Below are 25,872 nucleotides of genomic sequence, written 5' to 3'. Positions count from 1 at the left end.
CGTTCAACCGAGGTCTCCGAGGCAAAGGGGATGAATCCCAAAGCCTCAGGTTCCTCGGGAATGTGCACATTAGAGTGAGACTAGCTGTCTCGCTCTAAAATTCAGATTTGCCAAAAAGAGATGGGCGAGATTTGCATAGCAAAGTCTTGTGAGATTGCTGAAGATCTCGTGAGACATTGTGAACTGGGTAGATCCCGGGAGCCGAGTGGCCGCCGAGTTCGGCCAAGTCCCGCTGGGTCGTTCGCGTGTGGTCCTACCCGACGGGACCTCGCCGTTCATGCTGCAGGGGCCATCCTGGTGTGGGGGAGGGGGGATCCGACTCCGTGGGGGCCTCCACGGTGTCCAGGCCCGTGATCAGGGCCTACCGCGGGTGTTGGAAGGGTCGCGGAGCCGTTGTCCGCGGAGCTCCCGATCGCGCAAATCCCCGCGCAGCAGCCGGCTTTTCATAACGCCGGCTGCAAGCGGCCGTGAACATATTTTTAAAAAATCGGTCACATGGCACATGATGATCGGCGCGCATGCCGATAATCAGGCACGCATGCGCAGTGCGGCCGCTATTTTTTTTAATGGTTGCAGCTTTTTGTTTTACAAGTTCTGTAGTAGTTTTTATTCATTTATTTTATTCATTTAGTTTTTATTTTTTTCATTTATTTTATTCATTTTATTTTTTTTACAAGTTCGGGGGGGGTTTTATTTGATAACATTTTACAGGAAAAAAGTTCAGAACTTTGGACAGATGGAGACTCCATACTTTCCGACACCAGAAGGCTTCACCTTCATCCAACAGGTTCCATTGGAGGAGCGTGTACGAGGGCCAAAGGGACCCAAAACCATTTCCTCCATTTTTGTCAGCAGCAAACAAGATAAGAGAAAATGGTGGGTCGCAAAGGTTGGTCGGTTGGTAAAAATGGGTCCCCGGAAAAAAAAGTTTGAAGATCACTGTCCTCGAGTACGCCGCTTTGGAGGGGGCGGAGCATCGTGGAAGCGGCGTCGCCCCAATTCTGTCGGGAATTTAGATTCTCCAGCCCGTCGCCGAACGCGATTTTGGCGTTGGTGAACCGGACAATCGAGACCCAGGTCTATAACTCCAGAGCCCTTTCTCTGACCTTCGTTCCTATCTAAAGAGATTTTGCTTGGCAGCAAAGTCTTGGGATTTCTGCCCTGTAGATGTCAATCTGGTGAATAACATGAGCTTTGTGTTAACCATCCTGCAGACCATTCACTTTAGTGCTTTTGGCAAACACAAATTATCTAAATTTGAAATAGCCAATCTAAATTTGTAAGAATCCAGCATACACTAAAACTTTCAGAGGTGTTATAACCTGCCTACTTACCATTGGCTGGGGACTAATGACAATCCCACAATCCTGTGGGAGTATGAGCTTCCCCAATGAGGGGGGGGCGGAGAAACCATTAGTAAACTCCTAGTATAAATAAAGCTGGCCAGTTTGGAAACAGCAGGAAGGAGTGTGCAGCAAGGGAAGTTGCTGCTGCTGTTATATATATATGTTATTGTAAATAAATGTTATTACTTTGTATCCTTAAAACTCGTGCTGGATTCGTCGTGGGCCTTACAAAACTGGCGACGAAGGTTAAAGTGAATAGCTGTCTACACTGCTGAAGCCACCTCCCTGGATTTTTGTTGGATACAGGTTGGAAGTTGTTTTCTATTATACCATGCCTCTGTATGGACGTTTGGATGTTTTTGATGCTGCGCTGGAAAGCTGGAACCAGTACACACAACGGATGCGTTACTATTTCCGGGCAAACAATATCACCGAAAACGAGCGCCAGGTGGTCATATTGCTCACCGCCTGCGGCCCGCATACGTTTGGGGTGATTAGGAGTCTTACGTACCCAGCTGTGCCAGACACCAAAACGTTTGATGAACCAGTGAATACAGTGGGGCAACATTTTAACCCAACACCGTCCACGATAGTCCAGCGTTTCCGGTTTAATACCGCTGAGAGGACCCCTGGAGAATCCCTTGCCGATTTTCTATCCAGGCTACGCAGGATTGCGGAGTACTGTGACTATGGTGAGACGTTGTCAGAAATGTTACGCGACCGTTTGGTTTGCAGTATTAACAATGCGGCCACCCAGAGAAAGTTGTTAGCTGAGCCAACATTGACTTTTCAACAGGCCATTCAAATAGTATTGTCCCGAGAGAGCGCAGAATGAGGAGTGCAGGAGCTACAGGGAATGGAAGTGCATGCCTTGGGGCGCAACTCCTTCCGTCTGAAAACGTCCCCCGCACTCCTGCGGTACCTTGGGCGAGGCAACGTCCGGACCGACGCCAGTCGCCGTCGGACATTCCTCTCCGAAGGGAGCCTTCTCCAGAACCAATGGATGAGGAGCCATGTCCGTGTCAGACGTGTAGGCGCCGACCCCGTCGCGGACGGCGGTCCTGGGGGCGCCAGAGGCGCCGTCGTTCCGACCGAAAATGGGACCAGCCCAGGGGCCGTAACTGGGACCATCCCAGGGGCCGTATCTTCCATGTGGATGAACCTGCGGCGACTACTCCTGAGGACATGGAGACGGAGGACGACTGCCTGCAGTTGCATTGTGTGGCAGCTCCCCGTGTGGCCCCCATTAAGGTGACAGTACGGGTCAATGGCCACCCGCTTGAGATGCAGTTGGACACTGGCGCAGCGGTCTCCGTGATCGCCCAGAGGACATTCGACCGCATCAAGCAGGGTATACAGACCCTTACATTAACCGATTCACAGGCCAGGTTGGCCACCTACACGGGGGAACCACTGGACATTGCAGGAACTACAATGACCTCTGTTGTTTATGGACGCCAGGAGGGGCGTTTCCCACTTATCGTGGTGCGCGGCCATGGGCCCAGCCTGTTGGGTCAGGACTGGTTGCGCCATTTGCGATTGCAATGGCAGCACATCCTCCAAACAGTTTCTGAAGGGTTGACTGAGGTGCTAGGACGATACCCAGATGTATTCCGGCCGGGTTTGGGGAAAATAAAAGGGGCCGTAGCCCGTATCTACTTTGATCTAAAAGCAGGTGGGGGAGGGGAGTCAATTCAGGACAGTTTAAAAAGAGCCACTTGTAAACTCACTCCCAGTAAGTTCTCCCAGTGATCCAGAGAGAAGACCGAGCCAGGATTGAGACACAGCTAAGAGTGAGTTTGGGAATTTGAATCGAGGTGGGAATTCGAAGCTGGGTGGGGAGGAAGTGCTTTTTGTGACTGGTAAGTAGTGTTTCTGTTTCTGTTTCTTTTCATTGGTATATTTATTTATTTTCTTCTTCGTTGTTTACTTATTCATTTAAATTTTTTGGGGGGAAATTAAAATTGTTGAAGTTAACCCAAGGTTTAAGACATGGCAGGAGATCTCAGACCCGTGCCATGCTCCTCGTGTGCGATGTGGGAGCTCAGGGACACGTCCACTGTCCCTGGCTCCTTCACGTGCAAGAAGTGTGTTCAGTTGCAGCTCCTGTTAGACCGCTTGACGGCTCTGGAGCTGCGGATGGACTCACTTTGGAGCGTCCGCGATGCTGAGGACGTCGTGGATAGCACGTTTAGCGAGTTGGTCACACCGCAGGTGAAAGGTACTGAGGGAGATAGTAAATGGGTGACCAAAAGACAGAGCAAGAGTAGGAAGGTAGTGCAGGTGTCCTCTGCGGTCATCTCCCTGCAAAACAGATATACCGCTTTGGATACTGTTGAGGGAGATGGCTCACCAGGGGAAGGCAGCAGCAGCCAGGTTCATGGCACCGTGGCTGGCTCTGCTGTGCAGCTGGGCAGGAAGAAGAATGGCAGGGCTATAGTGATAGGGGACTCAATTGTAAGGGGAATAGACAGGCGATTCTGCGGACGCAATCGAGACTCCAGGGTGGTATGTTGCCTCCCTGGTGCAAGGGTCAAGGATGTCTCGGAGCGGCTGCAGGACATTCTGGGGGGTAGGGTGAACAGCCAGCTGTCGTGGTGCACATAGGCACCAACGATATAGGTAAAAAACGGGATGAGGTCCTACAAGCTGAATTTAGGGAGCTAGGAGTTAAACTAAAAAGTAGGACCTCAAAGGTACTAATCTCAGGATTGCTACCAGTGCCACGAGCTAGTCAGAGTAGGAATGTCAGGATAGAGAGGATGAATACGTGGCTCGAGAGATGGTGCAAGAGGGAGGGATTCAAATTCCTGGGACATTGGAACCGGTTCTGGGGGAGGTGGGACCAGTACAAACCGGACGGGCTGCACCTGGGCAGGACTGGAACCGATGTCCTAGGGGGGGTGTTTGCTAGAGCTGTTGGGGAGAGTTTAAACTAATGTGGCAGGGGGATGGGAACCGATGCAGGAAGTTGGAAGGTAGTAAAACAGGGACAGAAATAAAAGGCAGTAAGGGGAAAGTGTAAGGCAGAGAAGACATAGTCAAAAATCAAAAAGGGCGACAGTACAAGGTACAGTGACTGAGGGGAGCTCAGTGAATAGGACCAGGAATACTAAAAGAAATAAAACGGGAAGTGAAAACATTAATGGTAAGCGACGCGGCAGGTTGTTACAGGAAGATATGGGTTCAAAGAACAAAGAACAAAGAAATGTACAGCACAGGAACAGGCCCTTCGGCCCTCCAAGCCCATGCCGACCATGCTGCCCGACTAAACTACAATCTTTTACACTTCCTGGGTCCGTATCCCTCTATTCCCATCCTATTCATGTATTTGTCAAGATGCCCCTTAAATGTCACTATTGTCCCTGCTTCCACCACCTCCTCCGGTAGCGCGTTCCAGGCACCCACTACCCTCTGCGTAAAAAACTTGCCTCGGACATCTACTCTAAACCTTGCCCCTCTCACCTTAAACCTATGCCCCCTAGTAATTGACCCCTCTACCCTGGGGAAAAGCCTCTGACTATCCACTCTGTCTATGCCACTCATAATTTTGTCTACCTCTATCAGGTCTCCCCTCAACCTCCTTCGTTCCAGTGAGAACAAACCGAGTTTATTCAACTGCTCCTCATAGCTAATGCCCTCCATAGCAGGCAACATTCTGGTAAATCTCTTCTGCACCCTCTCGAAAGCCTCCACATCCTTCTGGTAGTGTGGCGACCAGAATTGAACACTATACTCCAAGTGTGGCCTAACTAAGGTTCTATACAGCTGCAACATGACTTGCCAATTCTTATACTCAATGCCCCGGCCAATGAAGGCAAGCATGCCGTATGCCTTCTTGACTACCTTCTCCACCTGTGTTGCCCCTTTCAATGACCTGTGGACCTGTACTCCTAGATCTCTTTGACTTTCAATACTCTTGAGGGTTCTACCATTCACTGTATATTCCCTACCTGCATTAGACCTTCCAAAATGCATTACCTCACATTTGTCCGGATTAAACTCCATCTGCCATCTCTCCGCCCAAGTCTCCAAACAATCTAAATCCTGCTGTATCCTCCGACAGTCCTCATCGCTATCCGCAATTCCACCAACCTTTGTGTCGTCTGCAAACTTACTAATCATACCAGTTACATTTTCCTCCAAATCATTTATATATACAACAAACAGCAAAGGTCCCAGCACTGATCCCTGTGGAACACCACTGGTCACAGGCCTCCAATGAGAAAAGCATCCTTCCATTGCTACTCTCTGCCTTCTATGGCCTAGCCAGTTCTGTTTCCACCTTGCCAGCTCACCCCTGATCCCGTGTGACTTCACCTTTTGTACTAGTCTACCATGAGGGACCTTGTCAAAGGCCTTACTGAAGTCCATATAGACAACATCCACTGCCCTACCTGCATCAATCATCTTAGTGACCTCCTCGAAAAACTCTATCAGGTTCGACGACAAGGAAACTTAGGAGAAAGGTTAAAAGGAAATATAACTTAGGAGAGGTTACTGATCGAGGTGTTAAGATTCAGAATAGAGGTAAAAAAGCCAACATAATTGTACTTTACCTGAATGCTCGTAGTATTCGGAATAAGGTAAATGAGTTGATGGCGCAAATCATCGTGAATGACTATGATTTAGTGGCCATTACTGAAACATGGTTAAAGGATGGTCACGACTGGGAGTTAAATATCCGAGAGTATCAAACCTTTCGGAAGGACAGAGTGGATGGTAAGGGAGGTGGTGTAGCTCTGTTATTTAAGTATGACATCCGGGCAACAGTAAGGGATGACATCGGTGCTATGGAGGATAAGGTTGAATCCATTTGGGTGGAAATCAGGAATAGTAAGGCGAAAAAGTCACTGATAGGAGTAATCTATAGGCCACCAAATAGTAACATTATGGTGGGGCAGGCAATAAACAAAGAAATAACAGATGCATGTAGAAATGGTACAGCAGTTATCATGGGGGATTTTAATCTACATGTTGATTGGTTTAACCAGGTCGGTCAAGGCAGCCTTGAGGAGGAGTTTATAGAATGTATCCGCGATAGTTTCCTAGAACAGTATGTAATGGAACCTACGAGGGAACAAGCGGTCCTAGATCTGGTCCTGTGTAATGAGACAGGATTGATTCAGGATCTCATAGTTAGGGATCCTCTCGGAAGGAGCGATCACAATATGGTGGAATTTAAAATACAGATGGAGGGTGAGAGGGTAAAATCAAGCACTAGAGTTTTGTGCTTAAATAAAGGCGATTACAATGGGATGAGAGAAGAACTAGCTAAGGTAGACTGGGAGCAAAGACTTTATAGTGAAACAGTTGAGAAACAGTGGAGAACCTTCCAAGTGATTTTTCACAGTGCTCAGCAAAGGTTTATACCAACAAAAAGGAAGGGCGGTAAAAAGAGGGAAAATCGACCGTGGATATCTAAGGAAATAAGGGAGAGTATCAAATTGAAGGAAAAAACATACAAAGTAGCAAAGATCAGTGGGAGACTAGAGGACTGGGAAATCTTTAGGGGGCAACAGAAAGCGACTAAAAAAGCTATAAAGAAGAGTAAGATAGATTATGAGAGTAAACTTGCTCAGAATATAAAAACAGATAGTAAAAGTTTCTGCAAATGCATAAAGCAAAAAAGAGTGGCTAAGGTAAATATTGGTCCTTTAGAGGATGAGAAGGGAGATTTAGTAATGGGAGATGAGGAAATGGCTGAGGAACTGAACAGGTTTTTTGGGTCGGTCTTCACAGTGGAAGACACAAATAACATGCCAGTGACTGATGGAAATGAGGCTATGACAGGTGAGGACCTGGAGAGGATTGTTATCACCAAGGAGGTAGTGATGGGCAAGCTAATGGGGCTAAAGGTAGACAAGTCTCCTGGACCTGATGGAATGCATCCCAGAGTGCTAAAAGAGATGGCTAGGGAAATTGCAAATGCACTGGTGATAATTTACCAAAATTCACTAGACTCTGGGGTGGTCCCGGCAGATTGGCAATCAGCAAACGTGACACCACTGTTTAAAAAAGGAGGTAGGCAGAAAGCGGGTAATTATAGGCCAGTGGGCTTAACTTCGCTCGTAGAGAAGATGCTGGAATCTATCATCAAGGAAGAAATAGCGAGGCATCTGGATGGAAATTGTCCCATTGGACAGACGCAGCATGGGTTCAGAAAGGGCAGGTCGTGCCTAACTAATTTAGTGGAATTTTTTGAGGACATTAACAGTGCGGTAGATAACGGGGAGCCAATGGATGTGGTATATCTGGATTTCCAGAAAGCCTTTGACAAGGTGCCACACAAAAGGTTACTGCATAAGATAAAGATGCATGGCATTAAGGGGAAAGCAGTAGCATGGATAGAGGATTGGTTAATTAATAGAAAGCAAAGAGTGGGGATTAATGGGTGTTTCTCTGGTTGGCAATCAGTAGCTAGTGGTGTCCCTCAGGGATCAGTGTTGGGCCCACAACTGTTCACAATTTACATAGATGATTGGAGTTGGGGACCAAGGGCTATGTGTCCAAGTTTGCAGACGACACTAAGATAAGTGATAAAGCAAAAAGTGCAGAGGATACTGGAAGTCTGCAGAGGGATTTGGATAGGCTAAGTGAATGGGCTAGGGTCTGGCAGATGGAATACAATGTTGACAAATGTGAGGTAGGAATAACAGCAAAAGGGATTATTATTTAAATGATAAAATATTAAAACATGCTGCTGTGCAGAGAGACCTGGGTGTGCTAGTGCATGAGTCGCAAAAAGTTGGTTTTCAGGTGCAACAGGTGATTAAGAAGGCAAATGGAATTTTGTCCTTCATTGCTAGAGGAATGGAGTTTAAGACTAGGGAGGTTCTTCTGCAATTGTATAAGGTGTTAGTGAGGCCACACCTGGAGTATTGTGTTCAGTTTTGGTCTCCTTACTTGAGAAAGGACGTACTGGCACTGGAGGGTGTGCAGAGGAGATTCACTAGGTTAATCCCAGAGCAGAAGGGGTTGGATTACGAGGAGAGGTTGAGTAGACTGGGACTGTACTCGTTGGAATTTAGAAGGATGAGAGGGGATCTAATAGAAACATATAAGATTATGAAGGGAATAGATAGGATAGATGCGGGCAGGTTGTTTCCACTGGCGGGTGAAAGCAGAACTAGGGGGCATAGCCTCAAAATAAGGGGAAGTAGATTTAGGACTGAGTTTAGGAGGAACTTCTTCACCCAAAGGGTTGTGAATCTATGGAATTCCTTGCCCAGTGAAGCAGTAGAGGCTCCTTCTTTAAATGTTTTTAAGATAAAGATAGATAGTTTTTTGAAGAATAAAGGGATTAAGGGTTATGGTGTTCGGGCCGGAAAGTGGAGCTGAGTCCACAAAAGATCAGCCATGATCTCATTGAATGGTGGAGCAGGCTCGAGGGGCCAGATGGCCTACTCCTGCTCCTAGTTCTTATGTTCTTATGTATCCAAGTCGAACCAGGAGCCACGCCGCACTATTTCCGGGCGCGCCCGGTGCCTTACACCTTGCTCGAGAAGGTAGAAGGGGAGCTCACTCGTTTGGAGAGTTTGGGTATTATCAGGCCCGTCCGTTTTGCTGACTGGGCAGCACCAATTGTACCTGTAATGAAGCCAGATGCCACAGTTCGCTTGTGTGGCGACTATAAGCTTACAGTGAATACGGTTTCCCGACTCGACCGATATCCAATGCCTCGCATAGAGGATCTCTACGCGAAGCTTGCAGGTGGACTCTCGTTCACAAAATTAGATATGAGTCACGCTACCTGCAGTTGGAGCTGGACCTTGCCTCCCCACCATATGTAACGATCAATACACACCGGGGCCTGTATGAATATACACGGTTGCCCTTTGGAGTATCCTCTGCCTGCGCTATTTTTCAACGTGTTATGGAGGGCATTTTGAGAGGTTTACCACATGTTGCTGTCTACTTGGATGACGTTTTGATTACAGGGACGTCGGAGCAGGAACATTTGGAAAATCTGGTGGCTGTCCTTAGACGCCTTTCGGAGTCCGTTTACGTTGCACAAAGTGCGTATTTCAGGCAAAGGAAGTAGTCTACCTAGGTTATCGGGTGGACTGCGAAGGTTTGCACCCCGTCGCAGAGAAGGTGCGTGCAATTCAACAGGCCCCCGCCCCGACTGACACTTCGCATCTTCGTTCTTTTCTCGGTCTCGTAAACTATTACGGGAAGTTCCTCCCCAATCTGGCAACTACGCTGGCCCCTTTGCACCTTCTGCTAAAGAAAAATCACACCTGGGTTTGGGGTCAGCCGCAAGAAACCGCTTTCCGGCGGGTAAAGGAACAACTGTCGTCGTCTGGGTTACTAACCCACTGTGATCCTGGAAAGCCTTTGCTCGTCACATGTGATGCATCCCCGTATGGTATTGGGGCCGTCCTGTCCCACAAGATGGAGAACGGGGCCGAGCGACCGATAGCTTTCGCCTCCCGCACATTGACTGCAGCGGAGAAAAAGTACACGCAGATCGAGAAGGAGGGCTAGGCAGTGGTTTTTGCTGTGAAACGCTTCCACCAGTACGTGTATGGCCGCCATTTCACTATCGTGACTGATCATAAGCCTCTGCTGGGACTTTTCAGAGAGGATAAGCCAATACCGCCCATTGCTTCCGCATGGATCCAGCGCTGGGCTTTGTTGCTTGCTGCATACGAGTATTCTCTGGAGCACAAACCAGGTACGCAGATAGCAAATGCCGACGCACTGTGCCGATTGCCTTTATCGCCCGGCCCCATGTCGACCCCCACGACCGGTGAGGTGGTTGCAACCCTAAATGTTATGGACACCTTGCCTGTCACGGCATCACAGATCCGTGAGTGGACCCAGACGGAGCCAGTCCTGTCAAAGGTTCGGCACATAGTCCTGTATGGTGGGCAGCATAGACAGATCCCAGGCGAGTTGCGGGCATTTTCCTCCAAGCTGTCAGAATTCAGCGTGGAAGACGGCATCCTCTTGTGGGGGACGCGTGTGATTGTCCCGGAAAAAGGCCAGGAGCTGATACTAACAGACTTGCACAATGGGGATCCAGGTGTGACCAAAATGAAAATGTTGGCCCGGAGTTATGTCTGGTGGTCAGGCCTCGACACCGACATTGAGAAGGTGGCCCAAAACTGCTCCATTTGCCAGGAGCATCAGAAGCTTCCGCCGGCCGCGCCCCTACATCACTGGGAATGGCCAGGGCGGCCTTGGGCATGCTTGCATGGAGATTTCGCAGGCCCTTTTCAAGGATCCATGTTCCTTCTATTAATTGACGCCCAGTCTAAGTGGCTAGAGGTGCATAAGATGCAGGGGACAACGTTCTGCGCAACAATTGAAAAGATGCGTTTGTCGTTTAGTATGCATGGCCTCCCCAAGGTGCTGGTCACGGATAACGGCACTCCATTCACGAGTGAGGAGTTTGCGAGGTTCACGAAGATGAACGGCATACGCCATATCCGCACTGCCCCTTACCACCCGGCTTCAAATGGGTTGGCAGAGCGCACAGTGCAGACATTCAAAAGAGGCCTAAAGAAGCAGTCTTCCGGATCAATGGACACGAGACTGGCTCGCTTTTTGTTTACGTATAGGACCACCCCCCATGCAGTGACTGGGGTAGCTCCCGCAGAACTCCCAATGGGCCGGAGACTTCGCACCCGCCTTAGTATGGTTTTCCCGGACATTGGCGCAAAAGTACGCCGCACACAAGAACGGCAAGGACAGGGATTTTCTCGGCATCGGCCGATTCGGCAGTTTGCGCCCGGTGACCCAGTGTTCGTTCGGAATTTTGCTGGTGGTGCCCAGTGGGTTCCTGGCGTAATCTTTCGCCAAACGGGCCCTATATCTTACCAGGTGCAAGCCCAGGGTCGTCTCCAGCACAAACATGTAGACCACGTTCGGTCCAGAAGACTATCCCCTCAAAAGATTCCCCGCCCCCGGAGCTCATTTCTACAGCCGCAGAGACCAAAGACAAGGGAAGGTAGTCCTCACAATCTTCCACTGGTGCCTCACTCGAAGCCTGCGCAGGTCGTTACAGAACCGAATGGAGATAGAGACGCTGACATGACGGAGGCAGCAGACTCTGACTCCGAGATGGAGACACAGGATGCATTTGAGGGGGAATCCTCGGGTCCACGGGCCGTGGATGTACAACCGTTGCGCCATTCATCACGGAAGCGCCGGTCTCCGTCTCGTTACACGCCGCCTGATCCAGCGCCGCGTGCAAATGGTGTCCGGCCTGCGGCAAAACGAGTCCGACGCCCTCCTTCACCAGGGTCTTCGTTGGATTCCTTGGACTTCGGGGGGGAGGGATGTTATAACCTGCCTACTTACCATTGGCTGGGGACTAATGACAATCCCACAATCCTGTGGGAGTATGAGCTTCCCCAATGAGGGGGGCGGAGAAACCATTAGTAAACTCCTAGTATAAATAAAGCTGGCCAGTTTAGGAACCAACAGGAAGGAGTGTGCAGCAAGGGAAGTTGCTGCTGCTGTTATATATATATGTTATTGTAAATAAATGTTTTTACTTTGTATCCTTAAAACTCGTGCTGGATTCTTCGTGGCCCTCACAAAAAGAGGCTACAACTTTTAGATTTTTTTCGAGCAACATTTTTCACCATTCAGTTGAGGCCAGTACTACATGTTGTATTCCTCATGCTAATCTTGAAGACCTAACATAACACTATTAATAATTCAGTAACTCAGTAAAACCTGGTCCAAGAGGTAATTTTGCAGTGTTGCTTTGCTTTCCGAGTAACTGGCATAATTCCTGTCTTTAGCTTTACTTGGAAAAAGAAGATGGTAAGTACAAATCTTGTGTATGAATTTCATTAGCTAACCAAGAGAAGGAAGGTAACATCCACAAGGCCATCCATAACCTCCTCGATGATACTTGGGTTCTGCTGGAAACAATTTATCAATTACTTCCCATTCATCACAGTCTCTTTGTTAAAAATTGTGAAGTATTCGGCTCTATTCGCCCAATAAAGATGCTGTCATACAGGCCTTGACAACATCCTGGGCTACAGATAACACTTGTGCCGCATAATAGCCGGTTAAGTGTTTGTGAGTTTGTTTGGTGTCTCACTAAGAGGTCTGGAGTCTTTTGTGGTTGAACACAAACTGTTTAGTGTTAATACACAACTATATACATATCTCCAAGGTATAGCCCTATCTAGTTGATATTCTCATGCCTACTTCTTGACAGTCAGAGAGATCTTGGTGTACAGATCCACAGGTCACTGAAAGGGGCAACACAGGTGGAGAAGGTAGTCAAGAAGGCATACGGCATGCTTGCGTTCTTTGGCCGGGGCACTGAGTATAAGAATTGACAAGTCATGTTGCAGCTTTATCGAACGTTAGTTAGGCCACACTTGGAGTATAGTGTTCAATTCTGGTCACCACAGTACCAGAGGAATGTGGATGCTTTAGAGGGGTGCAGAAGAGATTTACCAGGATGTTGCCTGGTATGGAGGGCATTAGCTATGAGGAGCGGTTGAATAAACTCGGTTTGTTCTCACTGGAACGAGGGAGGTTGAGGGGCGACCTGTTAGAGGTCTACAAAATTATGAGGGCATATGCAGAGTGGATAACCAGAGGCTTTTTCCCAGGGTAGAGGGGCCAATTACTAGGAGGCATAGGTTTAAGGTGCAAGGGGCAAGGTTTATAGGAGATGTACGAGGCAAATTTTTCACACAGAGTAGTGGGTGCCTGGGACTCGCTGCCGGAGGAGGTGGTGGAAGCAGGGACGATAGTGACATTTAAGGGGCATCTTGACAAATACATGAATAGGATGGGAATAGAGGGATACGGACCCAGGAAGTGTAGAAGATTTAAGTTTAGGCGGGCAGCATGGTCGGCACAGTCTTGGAAGGCCGAAGGGCCTGTTCCTGTGCTGTACTTTTCTTTGTTCTCTCAGACACTCTACACATAAAGTCTACCATCATGTGACCTCTAGATCACAACGTGGGCGATACTGTGCTCCAGTCCCACACTCACTCTTGCTGTGCCAAACTCCCTTATACTGGTAAGGACCATCTCCAATTAAAAATAAGTCCAAACATCTTCATCTAGCCTTGAATAGCACTGTCAGTGTCTTGCCTCCTACTATTAACATCCTGGGAGCTAACATGTCTAGTTATATCAACAACATGGATATAATATCAGCACAAAGGTTACTCTACAAACATTGTCTCACTTCCTGACTTTCTAACATTTAAAGCTACTTCATTAGGTACCTCATGGTAGGTTGTTGCAAAAGGTTAAATCTCACGAAATCCAGGATGAGGTAGCCAATTGGACACAAAATTGGCTTGGCGTCCGAAGCCAAAGGGTGGTTGTGGAGGGTTGTTTTTCAAATTTCAAACTGGAGGCCTGTGACCAGCGGTGTGCCTCAGGGATCGGTGCTGGTCCACTGTTATTTGTTATATATATTAATGATTTTGATGAGAATGTAAGAGGCATGGTTAGTAAGTTTGCAGATAATACCAAGATTGGTGGCATAGTGGCTAGTGAAGAAGGTTATGTAAGATTGTAACAGGATCTTGACCAATTGGGCCGATGAATGGTAGATGGAGTTTAATTTGGATAAATGTGAGGTGATGCATTTTGGTAGATCAAATCAGGGCACGACCTACTCAGTTAATGGTAGGGAGTTGGGGACAGTCACAGAACAAAGAGATCCAGGGGTACAGGTTCATAGCTCCTTGAAGGTGGAGTCGGAGGTGGACAGGGTGGTGAAGAAGGCATTCAGCATGCTAGGTTTTATTGTCATAAAATTAAATACAGGAGTTGGGACTTCTTGTTGAAGTTGTGCAAGATATTGTTAAGACCACACATGGATGTGTTCAGTTCTGGTCACCCTATTATAGGAAGGATATTGTTCAACTAGAAAAAGTTCAGAAGAGATTTACGAGGATGCTACCAGAACTTGATTGTCTGAGTTATAAGGAGAGGCTGGATAGGCTTGGACCTTTTTCCCTGGAGTGTAGGTGGCTTAGGGGTGCTCTAATAGAGGTCTATAAAATAATGAGGAGCATAGATAAGGTAGATAGTCAACATCTTTTCCCAAAAGTAGAGGAGTCTAGAACCAGAGGACATAGGTTTACAGTGATAGGGGAGAGATACAAAAGGAACCAGAGGGAACATTTTTCCACACAGAAGGTGGTGAGCATCTGGAACGAGCTGCCAGAGGCAGTGGTAGAGGTGGGTGTCGTGTTATTCACCCTGGGGTAACATGGACTGCAACTGAATGCAGTTGTCCTGGAAAGCAGATGCCAAACTTAGACGTTGGTTCAATACGATTTATTGAACTTCCAGAAACCACGTAACGCATCTAGTTTTGTGAAGAATTTGGCGTGTGCCATCTCACTGGTTACCACATCCCGCTTCGGGATCAAGTAGTGTTCCCTCATTATGTTCCGGTTAAGATCTTTGGGATCTATACATCTGCGCAACTCTCCTGAGGGCTTCTTCACGCAGACCATCAAGCTGACCCAGTCAGTCGGTTCCGTCACTTTAGAGATTATACCCAGGTCTTGGAGCTCCTGCAGTTGCGCCTTTAAACATTCCTTCAGAGGAGCCGGCGTGGAGCATGGATCACAGGCATGGCATCAGGCCTGAGTAAGATTTTGTAGCAGTACGGCAGCGTACCAATCCCACTGAACACATCCGGGTATTGTGACAGGATTTTGTCAATGTCAGCCTGAAGATCCACATTGGCAGAGGACATGGCATGTTCTCACTGCACGAGATTGAGTAGCTTGCATGCATGGGCACCAAGCAGGGAAGCCTTGTCAGGCTTGATGATTTTGAATCGCAGTGTGGCATTGGTGGTCTTGTTGGAGATATGCATATGACAAGCCCATAACGCAGTGTTGGCATTGACATTATAATCAAGAATCTGGCAGGCCGGCGGAAGAATTTTTGGTTGCCCTTTGATGCGGTCAAGATCTGCTTGAGATATGAGATTGGCTGAAGCACCAGTGTCCAGCTTGAACCGGATGCTGCATTGGTTAACGTGTACGACAGCACGCCATTCATCCGCAGAATCCACGTTGAGGGTAGATAGGTGTGTTGCTGAATTTGAGGAGGCCTTGTCACACGCAGTAATGATGCCCACACGATATGGGGACTCCAGGCAGTCGTCCTCTGGATCCGTGGTGCTGCCAGGATCAGGATCCAGCAGCCCTTGCTGCACACATCGAACGCATTTGCGTTGGAAATGGGATCGCTGGCCCACGACCGGTGGTGCAGACCTGCACAAGGCTGCATAATTTCCAGGCTTCCCACAATTTAAACATCGCCTGCCTCTTGCAGGGCATTGCTGCTTTAAGTGGGTGGTGCCGCAGTTCGGGCACGTCATGACATTGACGTCATTACGCTCCGTGCGTCATCACACATGCGCAGTGCGGTCAGCCGCAGTTCGCACCTGCGCAGTGTGGTCTTCGGCCGTTTTGTTCTCCCATCCATGGTGCACATGCGTGGGACCCCAGGAAAAGCGTGTGAAATGGCGCTACATCCGGGCGATGGCCTGTACACTCTCTGCCTCGTGGGAGGCAAGTTGGTCCTGTTCTGCCGATTTAAGACGGGAGTAGCGACTTTTCACCTGTTCATGCACTTTACACATCTCGATTGCGAGTGGCAGGGTCATGTATTTTATTTTTAGGAGCTGCTCCCGCAAGGCGTCGGAGTGGACTCCAAACACTATCTGATCACTGATGAGGGAATCAGCGTGTCACCATAGTTGCAGGACTGCGCTAATACACGGAGATGAGTTAGAAAGGATTGGAAAGGTTCATCTTTACCCTGAAGGCGTTGCTGGACGACATAGCGCTCAAAGCTCTCGTTCGTTTCGACTTCACAGTGACTGTCGAATTTGGCTAAAACGGTGTTGAATTTGGTTTTGTCCTCGCCATTGGCAAAAGTGAGCAAGTTGAAGATTTGGATGGCTTGGTCCCCCGCAGTTGATAGGAGCAGCGCGATTTTTCTGGCATCGGATGCATCCTCGAGGCCCGAGGCCTCAATGTAGAGACTGAACTTCTGCTTGAAGACCTGCCAGTTGGCGCCGAGATGGCCGGAGATCCGTAGCTCTGGAGGGGCCTGGATCTTCTCCATGCCGCTGGAAGGCACTTGCTGGTCGTCACTGAATTATTCAAGGTAAATTACTTAGATGAAGTAGACTCCTGGTATCATTTCGTGTTATTCACCCTGGGGTAACACGGACTGCAACTGGATGCAGTTGTACTGGAAAGCAGACACCAAACTTACACGAAGGTTCGATACGATTCATTGAACTTCTGTAACAATGCACACAGCTTGCTGTGGGTTGACACTCTACTACTCTAAGTGTATTAACTATAACTAACTAGACCAGACTAGCTCTGAGCCACGTGTAGAAGGTGCTAAATGAGATATACACCCTGACTGTCACTACAGTTGTCACCAGTGGAAAGAGGCGGAGTGCTGATGCTGCGTGTGTTTTATAGTAGGAAAACCCCCTCTAGTGTTCTGTCTGGTGATTGGTTGTGTTCTGTCTTGTGTGTCGATTTTCTAACCTGGGTGTCTGTCATTTCCTGTCTTTACCTCATTGTGTGCATGAGTGCATATTATGACAGTGGGTACAATTTTTCCTTTAAAAAACAGTTAAACAGTTACATTGGCAGGGTGGGTATAGAGGGATATGGGCCAAATGCGGGCAAGTGGGATCAGCCTAGGTGATAGAAACTGGGCAGCATGGATAAGCTGGGCCGAAGGGCCTGTTTCCATGCTGTAAACATCTATGACTCTATTATCTACAAAACGCAAGCCAGAAGTGTGATGAGATACTTATTACTGTTTGGATGGATGCAGCTGCAAAAATCTTTAAGATTAACACCATCCAGGACAGAGTAGTCCTGGCTTGTTTGGTTTTCGTATCATTTCTTGTTTGGTTTTCGTCTCACTAGACCAAACTACAGTATGTGGCCACACTATCTAAAGGATACTGTGCAGCAAATCATCAAGATTATTGTCGTTTGGTATTACAGAACTTGAGCATTGCTTAAAAAAGAAACATCCCGTTGAAGCTTTTCATCTTGTACTCAAGACAGATTTACAAGAATACCAAATCTCAAAAGGAACAACAATTTGTATTGGATGAGAAGACAGTGCAGATAGTTTGGCAAATGGAGTCTGATTGGTTATGGGCCTTGCCATGGAAAATGCACCAGGGAACAGTATCCTGCCAAGTTCGTGTTTAAATTCAAAACATGCAAATCGACTCAGATTGGCTTGGATATATTCTTACTAACTTTGTTAGTGTAATTCTCAGCACAATCTCGATATCAGCCAATTTAAGATTATCAGTTAGGATTGCAGTGCAGCTCACTTACAAGTATTAGAAGCTACATATATTCACACACAGGGCCCAGTCTTTTGCAAACAGAAATAACACATCCATACATTGTACCTTTTTCAAATAAACAAAAGCTGATGGGACAGCCATTCCCTGGTTCATTCACATACCTTGACAAATCAGAGTCAATTTGTCTGTTCTAAATTTAAACAAAAGCTTGGCAGTTTACTGCTCCCTGATACATTCTCCAATGAGTCCATTTCCCAACCAGACAGCAACCATTTCTGATGTAACATAAACTGTACTCCCTTTGAGATTTGGTATACTTGCAAATCTGTCCTGACAAGTGCAAGACAAAAAGCTTCAACAGCATGTCTCTTTTTTCAGCATTACTCATCAAGATTGCACTGACAGCACATTCCAATCCTGTGATGTATACCAAAAAGACAAGAGCTACAATGTTGTATGATTACTACCACCTCCAAATTCCCATCCAAGTCGCACACCAGCCTGACAGGATCAAAAATTTGGAGTTTGCTGGCTAACATCACTGTCGGTGCACCATAAGTGCAAACAGGACATTCAAAGAGATAGCCTGTAGCACCTTCTTAAGTGCCGAGACAATGAATAAAAAATTGGTTATGGTCTGGCAACACGTTTGAAAAATGAAAGCCCAGGTTTACATTGAATTGGGCCTCAGCCCCCTTTTCAATCATGTAAATGAGCTGCCAGCACTCATACTTCCAGGGGCATCTCACTCATTCAAGACTTAATATTTTGGGCCAATTCACATGGCAACTGGTATTGCTACCCCCCAATTGCACAGTGTAGTATTCGTTTATTAATTTCCCCCACTTAGACCTACCTGAGCGTCACTGACAATTGAAGCTGCATTAGAGAAAATGTTGTTACGTTGGTCTATACTACTAGGAATGAGATTGAAACTTACAAAACTTGTTTCACAGTAGGATCCTTGCGATCATCAGACAGAGGAGACTTTCACATCATCAGTCAGGACTGGATTTCCCCAGGTCCATAAATAAAAAGCCAAGTATGCCACCCAAGGCTCCATCCAAACACTACGCATTAAATTTCTGCAAAGTTCTGAGATGGTTAAAATCATGAAAATAAAAGAAAATGAGGACTCTTACATGTACTGCGCATGATAATACTTGGTGAGATTCTGTAGCAAGTCCACTCCTTTCTTTGTCTTTATCTCATTTACTTTGATCAGATACTAAAAAAACAAAAACAAAATTGTGCGGTAAATTATACGCCCCTCACTCTATTCAAAAAATGTATGATATTTGAGTGGCTGTGATTTAGGACTCTTAGAAGCCAGGTTTTTCAAAAGGAACTCAACAGATACAAAAGCAATCTCTTCAAAGATTCAATTGACAAACAGGTGGGCACTTTGAGATTTTAAACACTTTATTCAAGGGGGAAAATATTCTGCCCAACATTTTCCACTATGTTAACATAAGTGAGAAGCCCAAATCACATTGTAGCAGCCACAATCAAATCACAAGTTAAGTATTGCAGAAACCCAAGAAAACTTGATATTTCATCCCAACAATAACACCAATTATTCTCTTTCAGTAATGAGGTTGACAAATTGGTGCAGAATGTCAAAAGTAAGAAAAGAAATGGCATGTGGTGGTAGAGGAAAGGAAGGCTAGGTTAGCAATAGTTGGCACGAGCAATAAATAATCAAGGGCACGATCTCTGGTCGCATGAAGCCCAAAAGGTGGCATGGCCGGTAGATGCTGGGAGATCATCTTCCGGGATCTACCCGGCTCTCCACGCCTCACAAGATCTAACACAAAGTGACCTTGCGATGTGAATTCCGACCATTGTGGGCGGATCGCTTTTTGGCAAATCAGCATATTAGAGTGATACTAATATGTATTCCCACGATCTACCCAGGGAGATGGGATCTAACACCCTTGTCTAGGAGATCCGGGTGAATGCTATTCAGTGCTGATCTCCACAAATGGTGACCAGATGGAATGGCACTCATGGGGGTCTCCAAGAGGATCGGAGCCCCCTAGGTGCTTGCCCTCTGGGCAGGGTGGCCCCCTGGCACTGCTGGTGCCAACCTGGCACCCTGGCATGCCCTGTCAGCTGGCAGAAGAACAGAACATTTTAAACAGATGGAGAAACAAAAAAATAGTATCAAGGGTAGAGGAAAGAAGTTCAGCTCTGAAACGGTACCAAGCATGCTGAGATGGCGGACGCGATCTAACCGAATTGGAACAGAGTTCTGGAATTAGCACGTTTAGCTGGGGTTTCCCAGCGCTCACAGCACCGAGAAACCGGGATGCTGGTTCGATTTGGAGCCTCAGCGGGGAACTCCCCGACAAAACGAAAAATGAAAAATGAAAGCTGTATTTAGTCCCTTTTCCTGCACTGAGGAGCTCCGCTCACCAGAACTCCACAGTGCAGGGAAAGATTGGGACGCCATTTTTTAATGGCATCCTGATCTCTTGACCACCTCCCCCAACATGACCCCTAAACCTCCCTAAAGCCCCAACTCACTGATGAGGGGGTCCTCAGGTGCCCTCCACAAGCCAGCGCACAGGACCGATCCCTGGCGCAGGTTAAATGTCAACCATGGCACTGCTAGCCTGGGACCGAGCGGTGCACCACCTGGGCACCTTGGCATTGACAGGCTGGCAGTGCCAAGCTGGTGGTGCCCAGATGCACCAAGAGTGTCAGGGTGCCACCCTGCCCAGAGGGCAAGCACCTGGGGGCCTCTGATCTCCTGGGAGATCCCTACATGTGCCGCTCCATCCGGTCTCCGTTTCTGGAGACCAGTACTGAACTGCGCTCGTCCGAGATCTCCAAAGCAAAGGGGTTAGATCCCAACGCCTTGGTACCTCAGGAAAATGCATATTAGAGTGAGACCAGCTGTCTTGTTCTAATATGCAGGTTTGCTAAATAGTGATACAGCCTTCAATGGGTGGGATTCAGATCATGATGTCTTGCTAGATCATGTTAGATCGTTCAAGGTGTGGCGAGCTGGGAAGATCTCAGCAGAAGGATGTTCCGGCATCTACAGGCCGCACTGCGCTGCCTTCAAGTGCAACACGGCCGGGAAAGTATCTCGAGAGACCCTGGCAAAATATGAAGGGGAGTGCAAAATATCTATTATTATGTTAACATTGTAAAGAAATAATGCCACCTTTTCAGCTTCATTAATTTGTTTCTTCGGCCTATAGACATGCCTGGACCTCTGGCATAGCTACAAATCAGAATTTACCAGCGGCCCCAAACAATATCTGCACTATGCACACTCAAATTGCACTCACCAGGACAGCTACTATTTCACCTTCATCACAAATACCGATTAGATTTCCTGCATAAAAGCACATTAGTGGCATAGAGGAATTAGCATTACTGGCTGAGCAAGGAAGATTGCAGGTTGCAGGTGTTGCAGACAGCAGACGGAGCAGGAAAATGTAGATGTGGATGCTGGTGGCAAGTCTTAAAAACAAGAGTAATATTGTACCAACACAATGGGCTACAATTTGCTGGAGTGGGGCACCTCACAGATTGCTCTTTGGGTTGGATCTTTCCCTCATCTTTCCGTTTGAAAATTGCTGAAAATGCAAACTGATACCAGCATAGCCATCATCTGGGATCTTGGTGAACAATGACACCAATGACATGTAGTGATAAAGAAAGAAACAGCAACAATGGAGAAGAAACTACAGTGAATCAGAGTCAATTTAGACATAGAAAGATAAATTGAGGAAAAGAAAGAATCAGACTGAGAGAGACAATTAGAGGAAAAAGTATGAAAAACCCCAAATTGTAAAATTTAATAAATTTTGAGGAGTGAAACTCCACTGTTTCAATTGTTTCCTTTCTGGGCCTCGGTTGTGTGGCATTGCAGAAACATAGATATTGTCATACAAAGGTTCCTTATGACATGATGTACTAGCCTTTTCTCCGGTGAGTTAAATTCATAATTATGGCTCAAATCCAGCAATTTCTCTAAACGCATGTAGAGGTTTCTAGTGAGATCACATTTTTGTGAGGGAGCCAACAAAAGAGAAGTGAAAATCATCCAGCAATTTGTGGCGATTCGCACCTCACAGCATATCTCTTCCTCTAACATCAGTCAGGGTTGTGAACTCGCTGCTATTTTCCCAGAACATTCTGTGCCAATATCCAAAACTACACCAGTTCCATAAATCCATGAATCAGAGAATGTGAACTATTCGCGAAACTATTTTTAATCTGAACCAAGAACTGTAGAACACAATACATCACAGCGGATAATTCAAATATCATAGGGACTTGTGAAGTTTTTTGTAACTGATAAAATGACCCGTTATCAATTCCGACCTTGGGTGACTGTCTATGTGGAATTTGCATTCTTCCCGTTCATCTGTGGGTTTCCTCTGGATGCTCTGGTTTCCTCCCACGGTCCAAAGATGTACAGGTTATGTGGATTGGCTACACTAAATTGCCCCCAGGTGAGGTTACAGGAATAGGGTGGGGGTTTGGGCCTAGAGGGTGCTCTTTCAGAGGGTTCAGAGGGCTCCTTCTGCACTGTAGGGATTGTATGATCAATATGACAATATTTTGAGTGCAAAGCTGACAAATCTCAAAGCGGGATTCTTCATGAAAAATTGCTTACAGATGAGTGGTGTTTCAGTCAGTTGAAACCACTATGAGTAATGGCAGATTCTGCTGTAAATCAAACCCCAATTACAAATGCTTAAATGATGGTTCTGTTTCAGAAAGTATATTTGACAATATCCAACTTAAACATTATAGCCAGAGAAGCACATCAAGAAGATAGTGGACTTTCTGTACAGATGTTTCAATGTCACTTTCTCTGAAGCATGGACATCAACCAGTGCTATTTATACATCATGTATGCACATCCCACAAACTAGCATCAATAGGGGAACATCACAATTAGAATTCCCGAATGATAGACATTGCTGAACCTACACAGGGACAATCACTACAAATCAAACATTAGTTGTATACTTTTCAGATTTTATGCAGAAAATAACATTTGTTTATTTTGGCTTTGCTTAAATTGTTTCTATGGTCGCTGAAGTGTCAAATCATACGAAAATGTATGATAATGAACTATATCAACAAATTTCTCTTTTATATTGGTTATGTGGACATTTAGTTCATTTTTATTTGATACTGGTGGTTGTTCCATTTGCATCAACGGAAACACGTTAGCAACCTCAACTATTAAGTGTTTATCAGAAAAACAGCACAAAGAATTCTGTTTTTCCATGCAAAGCAGTTTTCAGTCATTTGATTGCACACGTTTCCAGCAGACATTAGAGGCTCACAACGATCAATCAGCTGAAGCTCTTCTCTGTCCATTTATTCTGCAATCCACTTACTCCTTGGCAATGATGTTACACAATGGAGGAAAGGAATATGACATTAGTATCCTTTCACTTGGTGGATCTGAATATGTATTCAAGGGGCAGCACGGTGGCGCAGTGGTTAGGACTGCTGCCTCACGGCGCCGAGGTCCCAGGTTCGATCCCGGCTCTGGATCACTGTCCGTGTGGAGTTTGCATATTCTCCCCGTGTCTGAGTGGGTTTCGCCCCCACAACCCAAAGATGTGCAGGTTAGGTGGATTGGTCACGCTAAAGTTGTCCTTAATTGGAAAAAAAATGAATTGGGTACTCAAAATGTTTTTTTTAAAAAGAATATGTATTCAATCCAGACTGATGAGATGGAAGTTTCTGACTGTGATGGCTTTAAGTACCTGATTATAGAGTTTGAGCAATTGCAGCCAGTTAATGGCTGCCGGCCATACTTCAGTCTCAATCACACAAGACAAGATGTCTGGGATACAAAATAGAATTGTCATACTGATATAGAAGAGAGTGTTCCACTGACATTCAGAGTTATAACATGCAGTTAAAGCAGAGTAAAAGGAGGTTTATTCTGCAGCTTTCCTATGCTAAACTTTGCCTTAGAGTGCTTTGGCAACACGAGTGGATGAAAAGTAGAAAATTATTCTATTTTCCAACAATGAATTCTTCAACTTGATGAGTATAAAATGAACCAAAAAAACTCAACATTATAAATCAACAGCATTTTAGGGCAGCACAGTGGCGCAGTGGTTAGCATTGCTGCCTCACGGCATTGAGGTCCCAGGTTCGATCCCGGCTCTGGGTCACTGTCCGTGTGGAGTTTGCACATTCTCCCCGTGTTTGCGTGGGTTTCGCCCCCACAACCAAAGATGTGCGGGGTAGGTGGATTGGCAATGCTAAATTGCCCCTTAATTGGAAAAAAAAATGAATTGGGTACTCTAAAATTATAATAAATAAATCAACAGCATTTTGCTAAAAATGATATTAATATGCAAAAAAGACTTGATGGCAAAATAACTGCATCAGTTTGCCACCACTATAAACATTCACTCTCTCCGCCACCGAAACACAGTGTAGCAGCAGTGTGTACCATCTACAAGATGCACTGCAGCAACTCATCAAGGCCCTTTCAAAAACATATTCCAAAACCGCGATCTCTACTACCTGGATGGACAAGGGCATCAGATGTATGGGAACACCAACTACAAGTTCCCCTCCAATCAACACCATCTTGACTTGGAACCATATCATCGTTCCTTTACTGTCATTGGGTCAAAATCCTGAAACTCCCTCCCTATTTAGTTTAGCCTAAAATGTGTTTATACTTATCCACATGAAGTTGGTTGACCACCACCTTCTCGAGTGCGATTACGGATGGACAATAAATGCTGGCGTACCCAGTGATTCCACATTCCATGAAAGAATTTAAATAGTCAAACATTCCCACATACCTCACACATCTGCAGCTGAAACATCCTCCGTTCCTTTTCCATCTCCTCTGCTATTTCACCTCCAGTTACCTCGATTCGTACCATTCCATATTGCTTTGCAAGTTCTTTTTTCTCTTTTTCAATTTTAGTACTGCAGAAAAAAATGAGAAAGCATTCAACCATCAACCGCTTTCATGCCAACTTGCTCTCTCCAACTAGAATTATTAAAAATATGAATGAGGGAGTTCTTATGGCCGGGATTTTCCACTCCCACTAATGTCAGGCAGGTTTGGCGATGGGAGCAGAAAATATCACAAGAAGGCCTGTCTTTAAGACAGAAGTTGATAAATTCTTGATTTCTCGAGGAATTAAGGGCTATGGAGAGAGAGCGGGTAAATGGAGTTGAAATCAGCCATGATTGAATGGTGGAGTGGACTCGATGGGCCGAATGGCCTTACTTCCGCTCCTATGTCTTATGGTCTTAAGGCCAAAGTCGGGTTTTACATCGGTGTGGAAGCTTGCCCCGATCAGTCCCTTCCCTGAGTGGGTCGCATCTCCAACTGTTCAATGCAGGTAACATCGTTATAATATATTTGTATCTCGTCGTCAGGCCCATGTGCCAGAATCAAACCCACCCGCACCCTGTCAGGTACCGGGTAACATGGGAAGGGTGCCAAGGTGTTGCTCCAGGGTACCGAGATAGGAGACTCCTGGGTACCAGAGGACTAACCAAGGGAGGGCAGTTGGTTGACTCCAAGATACCAAGATCCTAGTCAGGGGAGGGGTATTGACCCAGGGCAGACCCGGTGAAGTTGGGGGGGGGGGGGGAGTTGACTCAGGGGAGATGTGGGGTTGACTCATGGCGGTACTGGGTGGCGGACTTGGGGGTTTCCTCTGGTTACCTCCCACAGTTCAAACATGGACAGGTTAGGCGAACTGGCCACGCTACAATTGCCCCCCAGTGATCAAAGGTGTGCAGATTAGGTGGAGTACGGGGATAGAACAGGGTAGTGGGCCTAGGTAGAGTGCTCTTTTCAGAGGGTCGGTACAGACCTGATGGGCAAAATGACCTCCTTCTGCACTGTAGTGATTCTATGGATTCTATGGATAATGGGGGCTTGACTTGGAGATACCAGGAAGGCTCACCCGAGGAGGTACCAGGGGAAAGAATAACCAGTGGGAAAAGCACCATTCCTGAGGATGCCTTCTGCTGCTGGGCCATGGGTACTTAGAAGGGCCTCACAGCAGGTAAGGAAGGGACACAGACTTGTGGGCTGCACGGTAGCACAGTGGTTAGCACTGTCGCTTCACAGCTCCAGGGTCCCAGGTTCAATTTCCTCGCTGGGTCACTGTCTGTGCGGAGTCTACATGTTCTCCCCGTGTCTGCATGGGTTTCCTCCGGGTGCTCCGG

At 46.7% G+C, this 25,872-nt stretch overlaps 1 protein-coding gene across 3 annotated transcripts in view; it reads right to left on the bottom strand.

Annotated features, from left to right (window-relative positions):
- unm_sa1614 (un-named sa1614) overlaps nt 1-25,872 on the bottom strand; it is a 448,364-nt gene that overhangs the window by 228,470 nt on the left and 194,022 nt on the right. For all 3 annotated transcript variants that reach the window (XR_011948821.1, XM_072515283.1, XM_072515284.1), the window contains exons 6-7: nt 24,483-24,612; nt 18,813-18,898 (exon numbers count right to left, since the gene is read on the bottom strand). Coding sequence is in view for 2 of the 3 variants with exons in the window: in XM_072515283.1 (XP_072371384.1) it covers nt 18,813-18,898; nt 24,483-24,612 (216 nt within the window). In the remaining variant the exon portion in view is untranslated. The remainder of the gene's footprint in view (nt 1-18,812; nt 18,899-24,482; nt 24,613-25,872) is intronic.

The sequence above is a fragment of the Scyliorhinus torazame genome, chromosome 8 (genome assembly GCF_047496885.1).
Source record: "Scyliorhinus torazame isolate Kashiwa2021f chromosome 8, sScyTor2.1, whole genome shotgun sequence".
Classification (NCBI taxonomy): Eukaryota; Metazoa; Chordata; class Chondrichthyes; order Carcharhiniformes; family Scyliorhinidae; genus Scyliorhinus; species Scyliorhinus torazame.
The sequence above is the reverse complement of the archived record's forward strand: the minus strand, read 5'-3'. Positions and strand labels throughout refer to the sequence as shown.